Raw genomic sequence first — 12,943 nt, 5'->3', positions numbered from 1 at the left:
AACACCCAATAACATACAAAACCAAACCCTCTGCCTTGATGCTCAGAATGTGGATGAGTTTGTTTTATGTCACTTAATTAAAATCAGTTATCAATCCATAAAGTCTTTGCTCAAGATATTTCCATGAAAGGATGCAAAAGGAAAAAGGATCCCTGAAAGATGTTTATACTGCATCAATGAGGCCTTTATCTTTTACACATGAGTTAGACCTTTTTAAAATCAAAACTATAAATTAATATGTAATCTCTCTTTTAGAGCTCACAACGGGTTCCGGATCGCTTTCGGAAGCACTTTCTTTTTGGTATCGGCAGGGAATTCTCAGAAACCTGGTGGAAAGCTCTTGGCAGAGAACTGGTTGCTGAAAAATATCTGATGGAAGCCACAGGCCACAACAAATTTAGCACTCTGTGTAAACTTACACCCAAGGTACTGGCTAAAGATTAGTCATGAACTATTAAGTAGAGGGGAGGAAATGTGGGACTGCAATTTCAGCCAAGGGAAAAAGAGAAAAAAACGCCCACTGCTTCATGAGACGGTGAACTCAGCACATGGGGGCCCCTTTTATTTGTAGCAGCATGGACTCTAGGGGAATTTTTAGGGGTCAAGCACACCTATATTATTTGTTGGAGCTTCACCACAGTGATACCTTCTGATCATGAAATATGAAAGATTGGTACTTTTGCTTAGAACTGTTTACATCTGGTACTAAGATGCATTTTGGTCGATCGGATCACAAGTAGACAAGGGAGACACATCCCTTTATACCTGGTATTTAATGTCTCTCTTGTCCACTTTCAACCACTTCTGTCCTGATTTCTTCAAGGGGAGGGTCAGTGGGCTATAAATCTAAGTGCTTTTTGGGATTTTTCCATCTAATGGACAACAAAAGCTCATGCAATTTATATATGAGCACAAAAGGAGCTGACAGCCTCAAGACCATGCCGAATGCTGTGAGTGCATGTTATAAAGCAGGAATGGAGAGAGAACATTGTGTTTGGTACGTTTTCTTTGTCTGCAAACCAAACAGTGGGTCTTCAGCCAACAAAGTTTAATTCCCTTCTGGCTAGCGTGCTTCCCATAATGTTTGCGCATTAAGTCAGTACGCGGAGACTAGGTGGTCTTTTACACTTTTACATGAGCGTTTACACTACAAAAGCATTTGACCGGATTGGTTTTCGACTACCTCTGGAAGTGGTGGAAAATGGACAAGCTCAAAACATTTTACATTACATATACAGCTGTATTAGCATCGTCCGCTTGTCACCCAAAAAACATCTTAATGCCAGGTGTGCACACTTGTGGAAAAAACATTGTATATTCATAAAGATTGTATGTGAATATTTGACTCAGGGCAGATCATGGCTGAGTAAAGCTGAAGATGATAGGAACAGGCAACTCCTGCTGCAGCCCAACAGGGATCTCTTCAGCAGAGTGTGTGTACCACGGTAAGACTCTCACATCCAATCACCAGTGCTCCAACACATGCAAACTCATATGTGCACTTTGTAGTTGAGGACACACTGGGTCCATGTGGCAAACCTGAGCCACCTGTCATTTCAGTGCATCAGCTATTTCATTAATTCAGTGTTCATGAGAGGCCATTAACTCAGAATTACATTTATTTTAAATATCACTGGAACACAGAGCAGACTGCAGATGATTATTTTACATTTGCTATATATCTCTTCAATGCCCGAATAAGTTTATCAATGCTGTGATAAGCCACATGTTGGAGAGCTTTAACGGTACTAGTTTTCTATTGGGTGGGCAGCGCCTGCCTGTTGCTACGTTTTGTGTAATGAGGTATTTTATCTTATCTGAATGCAGTCAGTAAGTTAGAGGGTTGTGTGCTGTTTGTTATTTTGTTCCATCTGCCCAGATTACAATGCATTCAGTCTAATACATAGCTTAAATCTAATTAACATTTAAATTTTTTTTATTTTTTTTTTTTTATCTTCAGTCATTTACATTTTGTTAGCTTTTTTTTTTGTCATGTACTTCATGTTACACTGTGAAAGGTTTTCTTTTGTAACACTGCAGAATAGCAGGAACTGGACATTTTCCTGCTATGCAAAATAGCATGGCACAAAGATTTCTGGATGCATTTTTCATTGTATTCCTGGTTTGTCTTTGCAGGAGAAAAGCAGATCCAGCACATGTTGAGTCTACTGCTTCTAACCTGCAGTCAGATTACACTCGGGTCAGTATCTTCTATTAATGAATGCTGAAATATTTCATCTTCCTTCGAATTAACAGTTTTACTTTGAAATGGTTGATTTTATTGTTTTCTGCAGCCCTCTCTTATTTCTTTTCAGAGGCCAAAGGTCAGTTCTACAGTTGACACCCCTCAGATGGTGGAGAAAGCAGGTTTACCCACAAGGTATGAATTATACATAAATATTAACTGAAATTTTGACTCCAAATTGGCTTTTTTATTTGATTATGGTTTGTGTATGTTGTGTAAGGTTTTTACCACTAAATGTGTCACGTCGCAAAATTTCTTGGCGTTATGAGATTTAATTTTTGTATACAGATCAGCTGCCAGACCAACCCAGATTCACACGGCTGTCAGAGCCCAAACTCCAGTGGTCTCTGCTAGAGAAATCCAGTTACAGGTACTGAATACAAAACAGCTCTGCCAAAGAGTGAGGATGAGCCCAGTGCTGTTATTTATTAATCCTGCTGCTGCTTTCTTAAGAGCAACTGAAAGTTTGCACAGCAGTGTATGTCTCTGGAAACAATGGTTAAAATCTGTTTTTCATACTCTTTGTCTTGTTTCTTTTGTTTTTGCAGTCTGATCTGTATGGTAAGCTTGTGTCTGAGCGTCAGAAGTTAGCTAGTCTCAGAGACATCCCACCAGCTCTACTGGCTACCAATAAAATCCTGTTGGACATGGCAAAATTAAGGTAATATTTGTTTGAAGGAAAGGGTTTGATGTCCTTTGGATAGAGTAGGATAGGGTATTTCCCTTGAGGAGCATTTCCTTTACTACAGTCACATTTATTGTTGCTCTGTGAAATTTCACTGACAAAATCCAGTCATTCTATCTGGAATCTGTGGGATAGGGAGTTTTGCGTGAGGTTGAAAAAGTTCCCCATGCAGATAACACTAATCACTATCACTAAACACTATCACTTGCTTAGTTTGAAAGTGACTGTTGAATGAGCTGTGATTTGTACATCAGTATACTGTTGACAATAAACAATGGACCGTTTTTTTGTGATCACACTTTGATAAAAAGCATTTGTACTGTCAATTTAAAGAAAACACACACACACACACACACACACACCTACACACACACCTACACACACACACACACACACACACATACTTGTATATGTGGTTTACAGGGACTCTCCATAGATGTAATGGTTTTTATACTGTACAAACTGTATATTCTATCCCCCTACACTACCCCTACCCCTAAACCTATCCATCACAGAAAACTGTAAAAAAAAAACAATATTTCCAATATTTAAAAAAAAAAAAAAAACAATGTTTAGTATGTTTTTTAAGCCATTTGGTTTATAAGAACACATGTGTGTCCTCATAAACCATGCATACAAGAACACACACACACAAACAGTGTTATAAGATGTAATGTTAAACTTAGGAAGGCATGACTGTCATATGTCATATTTTGTTGCTTCATGTGGACTTCTTTGGCAGACCATGCACAACATCCAGCTTAAAAAAAGTGGATGGTGTTTCAGAAGCCAAAGCAGCCATGTTAACACCTCTGATTGATGTCATCGTCAGATTCTGTCAGACACACAGCTTACAGGTACTGCACACTAGGACACTGCTAAACATTGTATATTGTGCACTAATCTTCAAAAGTTTGGGATCAGTAAGTTTTGTTTTGAAAGAAGATTTTTGTGTTCTCCAAGGCTGCATTATTAGATGCTTTTTTCTTATTTGATGCAATTTAATGCGTCCTTTCTGAATAAAAGTATTCATTTCTTTAAAAATGTGATTCCAAACTTTTGAACGGTGTGCAAAAATTGTTTGATGTGCAAAAATAATGACTGTAGGTCAAACTTTTTTAGGTGGCCTTAACTACTATGTACTGAACTATTAGATATAATATACTTACTTATAATGTACATGTCGGTGCATTTTAATTACATTACAGTACTTGCATTTAATTAATAGTTGTAGTTACACTGTTAATGTTACCCCTAACTGTAATCCAGTTATTACCCCAAAAACAATAATTTAAGGCAGGCATGGCAGGGAGTGTATACAATGATAGGACAGGAGAAGAGGAAATAATTTCAGAGTAATCATGGGGATGATGATTTGGCCTTTGCAAATGAACTGAATATATATATTTTTGTTAGATTTGAAACATCAGATTTAAAAACTGAGTGGAATTTGATTAGTTTTCAATTGAATGTAGGGCAGGAGGTAATAATAACATCTGAAGAAGTTTGTAGGACCTTATAAAGGGTTAATACAAGGAAGGCAGTGGGTCCTGATAAAATAACAGGTAAGGTCCTTAAGGAATATAGGGAGGAACTTAGTATTATTTACAGTCATCTGTTTTAAGTGTCTGTGGATACATGCTATGTACCTAGTGCCTGGAATGTCTCATTTATAGTGCCTGTGCCAAAAATATAAAAACCAGCAGTTTTATGAATGATTATCATCCAGTAGCTCTGACATCTTTTGTTATGAAGAGTTTTGAAAAAATAGTGTTAGAGTGTGTTCTTTGTGAGGTGCAAAACAAACTTTATCCTTTACAATTTGCATTTAGGAGGGGGAGGAGTACAGAAGATGCCCTTTGTATATGCTGCATAGACTCTATTGTCATCTTTATCAAACAAAGCAATATGCCCATGTTGTTTATAGATTTCTCATCTGCATTTAACACCATACGACCACATATTCTAATGGAAAGATTGTTTAAACTGGGTGTGAATAGTAGTAGGCTCATTAGATGGGTTGAGTCTTTTCTGACTGATAGATTACAATGTGTTAGGGTAAACTCTGCTTTGTCTTCCCCTATTGTTATCAAATAAATGTGGGAGTGCATAGTCTTGTGGGTATTTATTGTTAGTACATAGTAGATGAGGCCACCTAAAATTAAGTGTGACCTGACTGTATATTGCAAAAAAAATTACTGTTCTCAAACAGGTTTCCTAAATCTCAACTCAAACAGATGCTCACAGAGTGGCGGTCTTCAACCTACCAATGATTAAAGTTGTCACTGCAAATTAAACTAGCATATGAAAGTATTTTAACATTCAGAAAATTATAAACTTCACCTTTATGCACTTATGGTTGTGGTGTATTATGAATATATTCACAGCTAAAGAGTGTTGATATAATCTGTATATTTTCAGTACAGCACAGCCTTGAGTGCCTCATTTCTCTTTGAAAAGTTACTATATATAACAAATTCAAAGGACATAACATTTCCACATATAACATTCTAACCAAAATTTAATCAAATTGAATGCCGTCTACATTCACTAGTAAACAGGGTTCCTACGTGGTTTGGAAAAGTATGGAATTTGATTTGAGTAATTTCCAGGTCTGGAAAAGTATGGAAAAAAGAAATCAGAGTATGGAAAAATATTTGTTTCCAGACTTTTGTCTCTATTCAGTTTTCTAATTTATTATACCTGCAAACTAGACACTTTACAGCGAAATTAGCACTTTTGAAACAAAATACATAATTTATGTGAATTGTGTAGATCCAAAGAGGTTTTTTTCAGGGCGAGTGCGTGTCTCAGGATTCTCACAAGAATGGAAAATGGGCTACTTTCCCATAGACTGGAGTGAGTCGTGATCTTTCTTGGTGCTCTGTGGCGTGATAGATCGCTGTAGTGCTCGTGAACCGACCATCTCTTCTGCTTTACTAGTTACAGCACAAAATAAACATGATTGAACATCTGAAGGTATGTTGAAAGATAAAGTACAACTTACTGAATTCTGTATCACATGCAATTGATCAATCATTGTTTCAACTGCAGAAAGGCATCAATAAAACAGCATGTAAAAATAACACATTTAGCCTACCTCAGAAAAGCCATTCAATGGCCAAAAACTCATTATTCAGCTACAAAAATGAACTTCAAGAGGAGCATTTTGCTAAATATGTGCACTATAGGCTATTGCATATTCATTGTATTTGTACTTAACATTTGCTTAGATATTAAATGTATAAATCATGACAGCCACCATTTAAATGTTTAGGCCTAAATAAAAAATTAAAAAATAATTGTCATTAAACATTTGTTTAAACTTCCTTATGTGTAATTTAGCCTATATGAAAGTAGCTTGCAAATCAGTTTTAATCTAATATTATAATGATGTACCAGCTGTGGTTCCTTGTATAATTTACAGCATTAGTTGAGAGAGTTTTTTTTTTTCTTTGAGGAAATTTGCCATGTACCTGATAGGCCCCAAATGAATCAATATTGAATCGAAGTTAATCAAATCAAAATCAAATGTTCAAAATCTAAATTTTCAAAATCAAGCAAGCTTCTGAATCAAAATCGCATTCAATTGTGAAATTTGTGTCAATTCTCAGCCCTACTGTCAATAATTTATTATTATTTTTATTTATTTATTTATTTATTTTTTTTCTTGAAGCAAATGTTGGTTGTCCTATTTATTTTCTTGTCAGAGTGCACCAGAATGCTTAATTTACATGTTAAAATCACAAAAATCTTCTCCTGGGGGAGGATGCCCCCAGACCCCCCTACACATCACCTTTTACACCTTTTTACTTTTTACAGATGTTTATGAACTTATGAATTTCGAAAATATTACGGAAACTGATACTGTGCTTGTGTAGGCTACTCATACTCATAGGCTACTCTATAGAAATGTTTTGATACCAACAAATACTGACAACAGAACAGAATGGATAAATCAAAGAAGGATGTCTATGAAGTAAATGTGTCGAATTATTAGAATGTTAAACAAATTAAATATTTACGCCTATGTAGCGAGTGGTATGGTCAGAAAGGGAAACAAAGTCACTACCCTTTTAAACGGAATATATTAGTACTTGTAGATTAATCCCCAGCAGAAGTCACACAGGAACGTAGTTTTAAGAAGAGAAGGGCCTAGATGTGAATACTAAATACAAAACTTTATTTCAACAATCAAACACTGATTTAAAATCACTAAAAGACTGTAAGACCCCTACTACAAACCTGAAGCAGAGAAAACATAGAAAAGGAGACCGAGGCTTACCAATGGCAGAAAATCGTTTGGAAGGAGGTCTGGAAATTTGAGTCTGGAAAAGTATGGAATTTTGAAATGGAAAATGTGTAGGAACCCTGAGTAAATCTAGTGTTAACTCAGGTTAATAGATTCCAGTGAGACACAGTAGCTGCTGAACAACTTTCACGTCACAGCTGTCACAGTTAACCACTGGAACACTGGATTGGCCAGTCAGCATCCAGGACCATGTCCATCCATTTTATAGTGGATCTTACTGGCTCCAGTTGCTTCTCTCAGGGCTTGTGGGTTCATTTATTATTTTCAGGATGAAGCATTATAGTGTATGATGAGTTGTTCTGTGAATCAGGTGGATGTTTCCTCCAGCTCTACTCCACCTGTCCAAACAGCTGGCGTAGGTTCTGTGTGTCAGTCTTTGCCGGATAGTGTCTCCGTCACTTATAGACTGTTCCAGATGGAGTATAAGAGCATGGTATGACATTCACTTCCTATTACTCACCTCTAGTGCATGTTTTTTTTTTCTGACATTTTTTTATTATTATTATTATTACTATGCCCAATGTCCATCAAGTGAAAAAAATAGCAGTATACCTGGGTCAATGACAAATAAGGATGTCAGAGAAGATGAAAAGGAACAATTAAATAAAATTACATCCAACAATGCACAAAAATGAGTTGGGGTTGAAAAATGTAAATTGTATGGATGTGTGTAGCATGAGACAGAAATAATGTACAAAGATGCAAAACAGAAGATAAGCACTGGGAAACATTAAAGGGTTAGTTCACCCAAAAATGAAAGTTCTCACCCTCATGTTGTTCTAAACCTGTAAGACTTTCGTTCATCTTCGGAACACAAATGAAGATCTTTTTGATGAAATTTGAGAGCTTTCTGTCCCTCCATAGACAGCTTATGTAACTGAAACTTTGATACTTCAAAAAGTTCATAAAAAGATCATAAAACTAATCCATATGAATCGAGTGGTTTAGTCCAAATTTTCTGAAGAGACACGATATATGTTAAATGATGAACAGATTTAATTTAGGCTTTTATTCACATTAAAATATTCACATCATGAATGTTTTTAGAAAAGATCTATTTAAGTCACTGTCTGTTAAATTAATTGCATTACTACAGTTTTTAGCGCCATGTCATTGAACCAGTATATTTTTCTGGTGAAGCAGCAGTTGTTTGACTTGTTGTGTTTGTCTGGTATAGAGGCAGGTAGCAGACGCTCGGTCTCTGCCCATGGCAGTGGTGGAGTCTCATCTGCTGCAGGCACAGAAGATGGGCTGTGCTGTGGACATGGACAGAGCTGGACTCTCAGCATCTGTCTATAATACCATCAGAAAAAACATCGCCTCTCCTCCAGCCAGCTCAGGTTAAACACTCACCCCAAAACAACCCACTATCTAAAAGTGTTGTTGTTGTTGTTGTTTTAAAGAAACAATCTTTGGCCTCTATTTTTGAATTTGTTAAAAAATCACATGGTGCTGCTGAATTATATTAATAAATAATAAATATTTTATTCCTGAACAGATCTGAGTGATTTTAAAGCAATCCGCTCTCGTGTTCCTGAAGATATCAGTAACTTCCTGCTCAGGCTGGCGGTTTATGAACTCCAAAGAGAAGCACATCATGACATCAGCTGGATAGAGCCGCTGGTGTGTTTCACTCCTGTCACTCTTAACTCCAGGAGAGATGCTCTGGATTGAAATCATTTTGTATTAGTTGAATTTGTTTTTCTCAATTATGTGTATATTTGGCTGAAATGGTGGTGTTAGTGCACCAGCAGAGGGCAGCACAGTGCTGTCTCTTTTGGATTTGTTTGTTTTTATCAGAGTAGCTGATATACTGATCACTGCTTTCCACTTAATCTGTGCTGAGGATTATTCATGGTGTCTGATATGTGCAAATGGTGAAGTTTACTATGACATTTTACCTCTTAGATTTATTATCTCAGAAATCATGTACCAGAAAAAATCAAGGTCTTAAATGATAAATAATATATAATGGTGCGTTCAAGTCCTCCTGGGAAGTTCGTATTTACGAGGTGGGAAGTCGTGTTTATGACGGCAGTTTTGTCAGAGTAAGATGGCAGTGTTCTCTTAATTAATTACACACAAATTCTACTTGAAAGACAAAGAAGGTGCAGAAGGTGTGTTTTGCTTTTTTTGTTTTTAATAATTTATGAAGCTACTGTAAACTTCATTGTTACATATTATATTGTTATATTATAATGCTATCATATTTTGTGTTTATTCATTGTAAATATAAAAGTCTGACAATGTCACTGCTAAATACCTATTAGTATTGTGGTATTCTGCCATGTTTCTCACTGACATGCCCCAAACTCGTACAGATTGTGGTTTAAAGAAAATCCTGAGCTTCTCACTCATATTTACAACATTGTGGTGGCGTTCATGTGCGTTCATACATGACTTGATAAGTCAATAGCTGCCATCTGTGTGTTGATTCAGGAAACACACCGTATTCAGAGAATTCTGCAGTGTGGCATAACATAATCTGTCTATAATTACTTTATAAAATTAGATGTGCAGCTCATATTGATAGAAACTAAATTGAATATTTGTATTTTGTGTTTTACTTAATTATTTGTGTGCATAGAAAGCACTTTTCCTTACATGTTTTATCCTAAAACCATATTAGTAACATTCACACCCATGCTGTTTGTCAGAGTTGATAATTTACAGCCATGTCTGATGACAGTTACTGTGGCGTATTCTCAGCTGTGTTGAGCTCTGACATTAAGACACAGCATCTGCTGTGTCTCTCAGACTGATTACGGCAGACCTACTTTATTTTTCTTAGCCATCATCCCAGCATGCCTCATCTCCAGATGTGGTGTCATTGGCTTCTGCAGCTGTAGTATATACATGTCTCACAGAAGCCTCTGCTGGATTTGATGATAATATTGTTGTACCGCTGATGTCTTATAGTAAAGGTTTCGTAGATGTTTTACGCAATTACTTGCTTGCTTCTATGCTTGTGTAGGTTATATTCTGTGATGGTCACATTAGTAGGTGTATGAGTTCCTGAGATGCCAGTGTGCAGGGATCAAATGCCAACAGATGTGTTTCATTGTTTATAGGATAAATCAGTGACTGCAGACATGCCTGGTGTTAAACATGTGTTTGAAAAGTCACAGCTCGAGTCAGATGTCATGGACACGAGTGAAGATGAGCTTTTCATCAATATTCCCATGCCACAGGTGACTGACATCTCAGTTTTTCTGGTTATGTGCGCACATGATTTCTGAAATAAGTGCATATGCTGATAGATGTTATTTGAAAAGCTGATTTTCGTTAGTTCTGTTATCTAGTCTACCTTCTGCACAGATTTTCTTTTTATATCTCTGCGGTCAGTGCGGTCATGCATGTAGGTCAGAGGGAATATTATATTAGATTCAAATGATTAATAATGTGTTTGTAAACATACTTAGTGATTGAACAAATTGGGATTAAACATAAATTTTTAGTTTCTGACTGCAGTTGAGGTAAATCTCTGTTGGTGTGTACAGGATGATCCCTGCTTGAGCAAAGATGTCCGTCTGACATCATGTGACCCGGGTCCTCAGAGCAGTGGAATGGTTCTGGCCTCCTGGAATCAGGACAATCTGGATAAGGACACGCAAGATCTCTTCAGCGATTCACCTGTGAAGGTACATTTTAAAGCTCAGAACTGATAAATAATTTTCTGATAAACACGATTCAAAGAATAATACACTACTGTTAATGTTTAAAGGTTTGAAGTTAGTAAATTTTTTTAAAAATTAGTACTTTTATTCATCAAGGATGCTTTAAATTGGTCAAAAGTGTCAGTAAAGATATATATATATATATATATATTAAATTCTATTTCATATAAGAGCACATTAAATTAATCAAGTCACAGTAAAGACATTTGTTACAAAAAAGTTTAAAATAAATGTTTTTTTGAACTTTATTCATCAAAAAAAAGTTTCCACAAAAGCAGCACAACTTTTTTCAACATTGATGATGATGATAATTAGAAATGTTTCTTGAGCATCAAATCATGAAGACTGAAGACTGAAAAGTTCAGCTTTGATTATAGGAATAAATTACATTTTAAAATATTTTTCACTAGAAAACAGTTATTAGGGGCCAAGCCCCGAAGGGGCTGTAGCCCCTATTGTAATTGTACGTTTTCCCTTTTATTATTATTATTCTTCCTCCCGAATGGGAGTCTATGGCAGCCCTATCAACGGAACATGAGAAAATGATGAAATTTGGCACAGTTGTAGAGATGCTCATGAATAGTGATTGGACCAAATTTGGAGTCTCTAGAACCAACTCTATAGCGCCACCACCAGTTCAAAATTTCAACATTCTAACGGTTTTAACATTTGAACTCTTTGTCATAGAAAAATTAAATTTAGTTCATCTGATTCCTCTCTTCATGCTGATGCTATTCAACTTCTTACATTAAGTCTCCACCCATTACAGTAGCGGCCATTTTGAAAAGTACAGTATTTGTTTTTTTTCGCTTCTCCTCCTTCAAAATTTGTCCAATTTTGTCCAGACTTTGATCAGGTGATCTTTGGTCTGAGCCGCACAGAAATGACTGAACAGATTTTTTTTATTCATCTTTGTTCAAAAGTTATGATGTCACGAAGTTAACGAGGTTGACCCGAAATTGCTATAGAGGCTGTATCTCGGCCAAACTTTGAGCAACCGAAACAAAAATTGGTACCCTTGATCAAGACCATGATCTAAGGTTCCATGCCGAATTTGGGAACAGCGCCACCTACAGGTCATGAGATATGAAAAATGGCTATTTTGGCCAATTACTTTTGAACACTTTATTAGAAAATCAAGATCTTGGTGTCTATGGATTCCTTGGGCCATGCCGAATCCGGGGATATTGAATTTGTCAACATCGGATGAAAAGCATGTCCGCCATTTTGAATTTTGTCATAAATTGCAATAACTTTTAAACAATTTGACATATCATCACAAAATTTGGTACATATGACCATCAGAGTGTCCTGAAGGTACATGAGAAGTTTCAGCACAGCGCCACCTAGTGTTCCACAGATATAATGTTTTTTGCAAAATTGCTTATAACTTTTGAAAACATTATCCAAAATTTGTCTGCTTTATGTCATTTTATTCCCTGGCTTATGCCGATTCCGACAATGTGTCATTTGTCATTTTCCTTAAATGTACCTGTCTGCCATATTGAATTAAATCAAAAACAGTTTTTTCGCTACTCCTCCTACAAATTTTGGTCAATTTTGTCCAAAATCAGCTCAGATGATCTTTGGACCGAGCCGCACAGAAATGACTGAACGGATTTTTGATATTCGCTACCATTCCCAAGATATTCATCTCTGAATGTGACCTTGCTTGTGTTTGTTGTCTTATACTAGTTAGCTTAGCACAGTAATTGCTTAGCATGCTAAACTATTGCTATTCTTTCTAATGTGGTCTTCAGTCAACAGGTTAACCAAAACTTAGTTGGCATTAAATAACTTTGCATACTAATATGGTTAACATGCTATGAAGCTTTTTTTTTGTGAACTCTTTCTCACACTGAAACCTCTGCTTAGCATACTGATGAACTTGCATGGCTGATTAGCTCAATGTGTTACGCCACGGATCCCGAATGCTCTGCATCGTGGGTTCGAAACTCAGTGTGACACATGCCCAGACCGCATGAGGTACTGTGGCAGGAAAAGATGCAGAACTTGTGTCTGTT

General features: G+C 36.4%; 1 protein-coding gene across 1 annotated transcript in view; it reads left to right on the top strand.

Annotated features, from left to right (window-relative positions):
* Positions 1-12,943, top strand: part of wrn (WRN RecQ like helicase) — a 43,093-nt gene that overhangs the window by 22,775 nt on the left and 7,375 nt on the right. The window contains exons 24-35 of the mRNA XM_067398437.1: positions 256-426; positions 1,351-1,445; positions 2,137-2,200; positions 2,295-2,380; positions 2,534-2,615; positions 2,794-2,906; positions 3,673-3,787; positions 7,553-7,675; positions 8,420-8,582; positions 8,741-8,865; positions 10,314-10,433; positions 10,743-10,883. Coding sequence (XP_067254538.1) covers positions 256-426; positions 1,351-1,445; positions 2,137-2,200; positions 2,295-2,380; positions 2,534-2,615; positions 2,794-2,906; positions 3,673-3,787; positions 7,553-7,675; positions 8,420-8,582; positions 8,741-8,865; positions 10,314-10,433; positions 10,743-10,883 — 1,398 coding nt within the window. The remainder of the gene's footprint in view (positions 1-255; positions 427-1,350; positions 1,446-2,136; positions 2,201-2,294; positions 2,381-2,533; positions 2,616-2,793; positions 2,907-3,672; positions 3,788-7,552; positions 7,676-8,419; positions 8,583-8,740; positions 8,866-10,313; positions 10,434-10,742; positions 10,884-12,943) is intronic.

The sequence above is a fragment of the Chanodichthys erythropterus genome, chromosome 10, assembly GCF_024489055.1.
Source record: "Chanodichthys erythropterus isolate Z2021 chromosome 10, ASM2448905v1, whole genome shotgun sequence".
Classification (NCBI taxonomy): Eukaryota; Metazoa; Chordata; class Actinopteri; order Cypriniformes; family Xenocyprididae; genus Chanodichthys; species Chanodichthys erythropterus.
The sequence above is the reverse complement of the archived record's forward strand: the minus strand, read 5'-3'. Positions and strand labels throughout refer to the sequence as shown.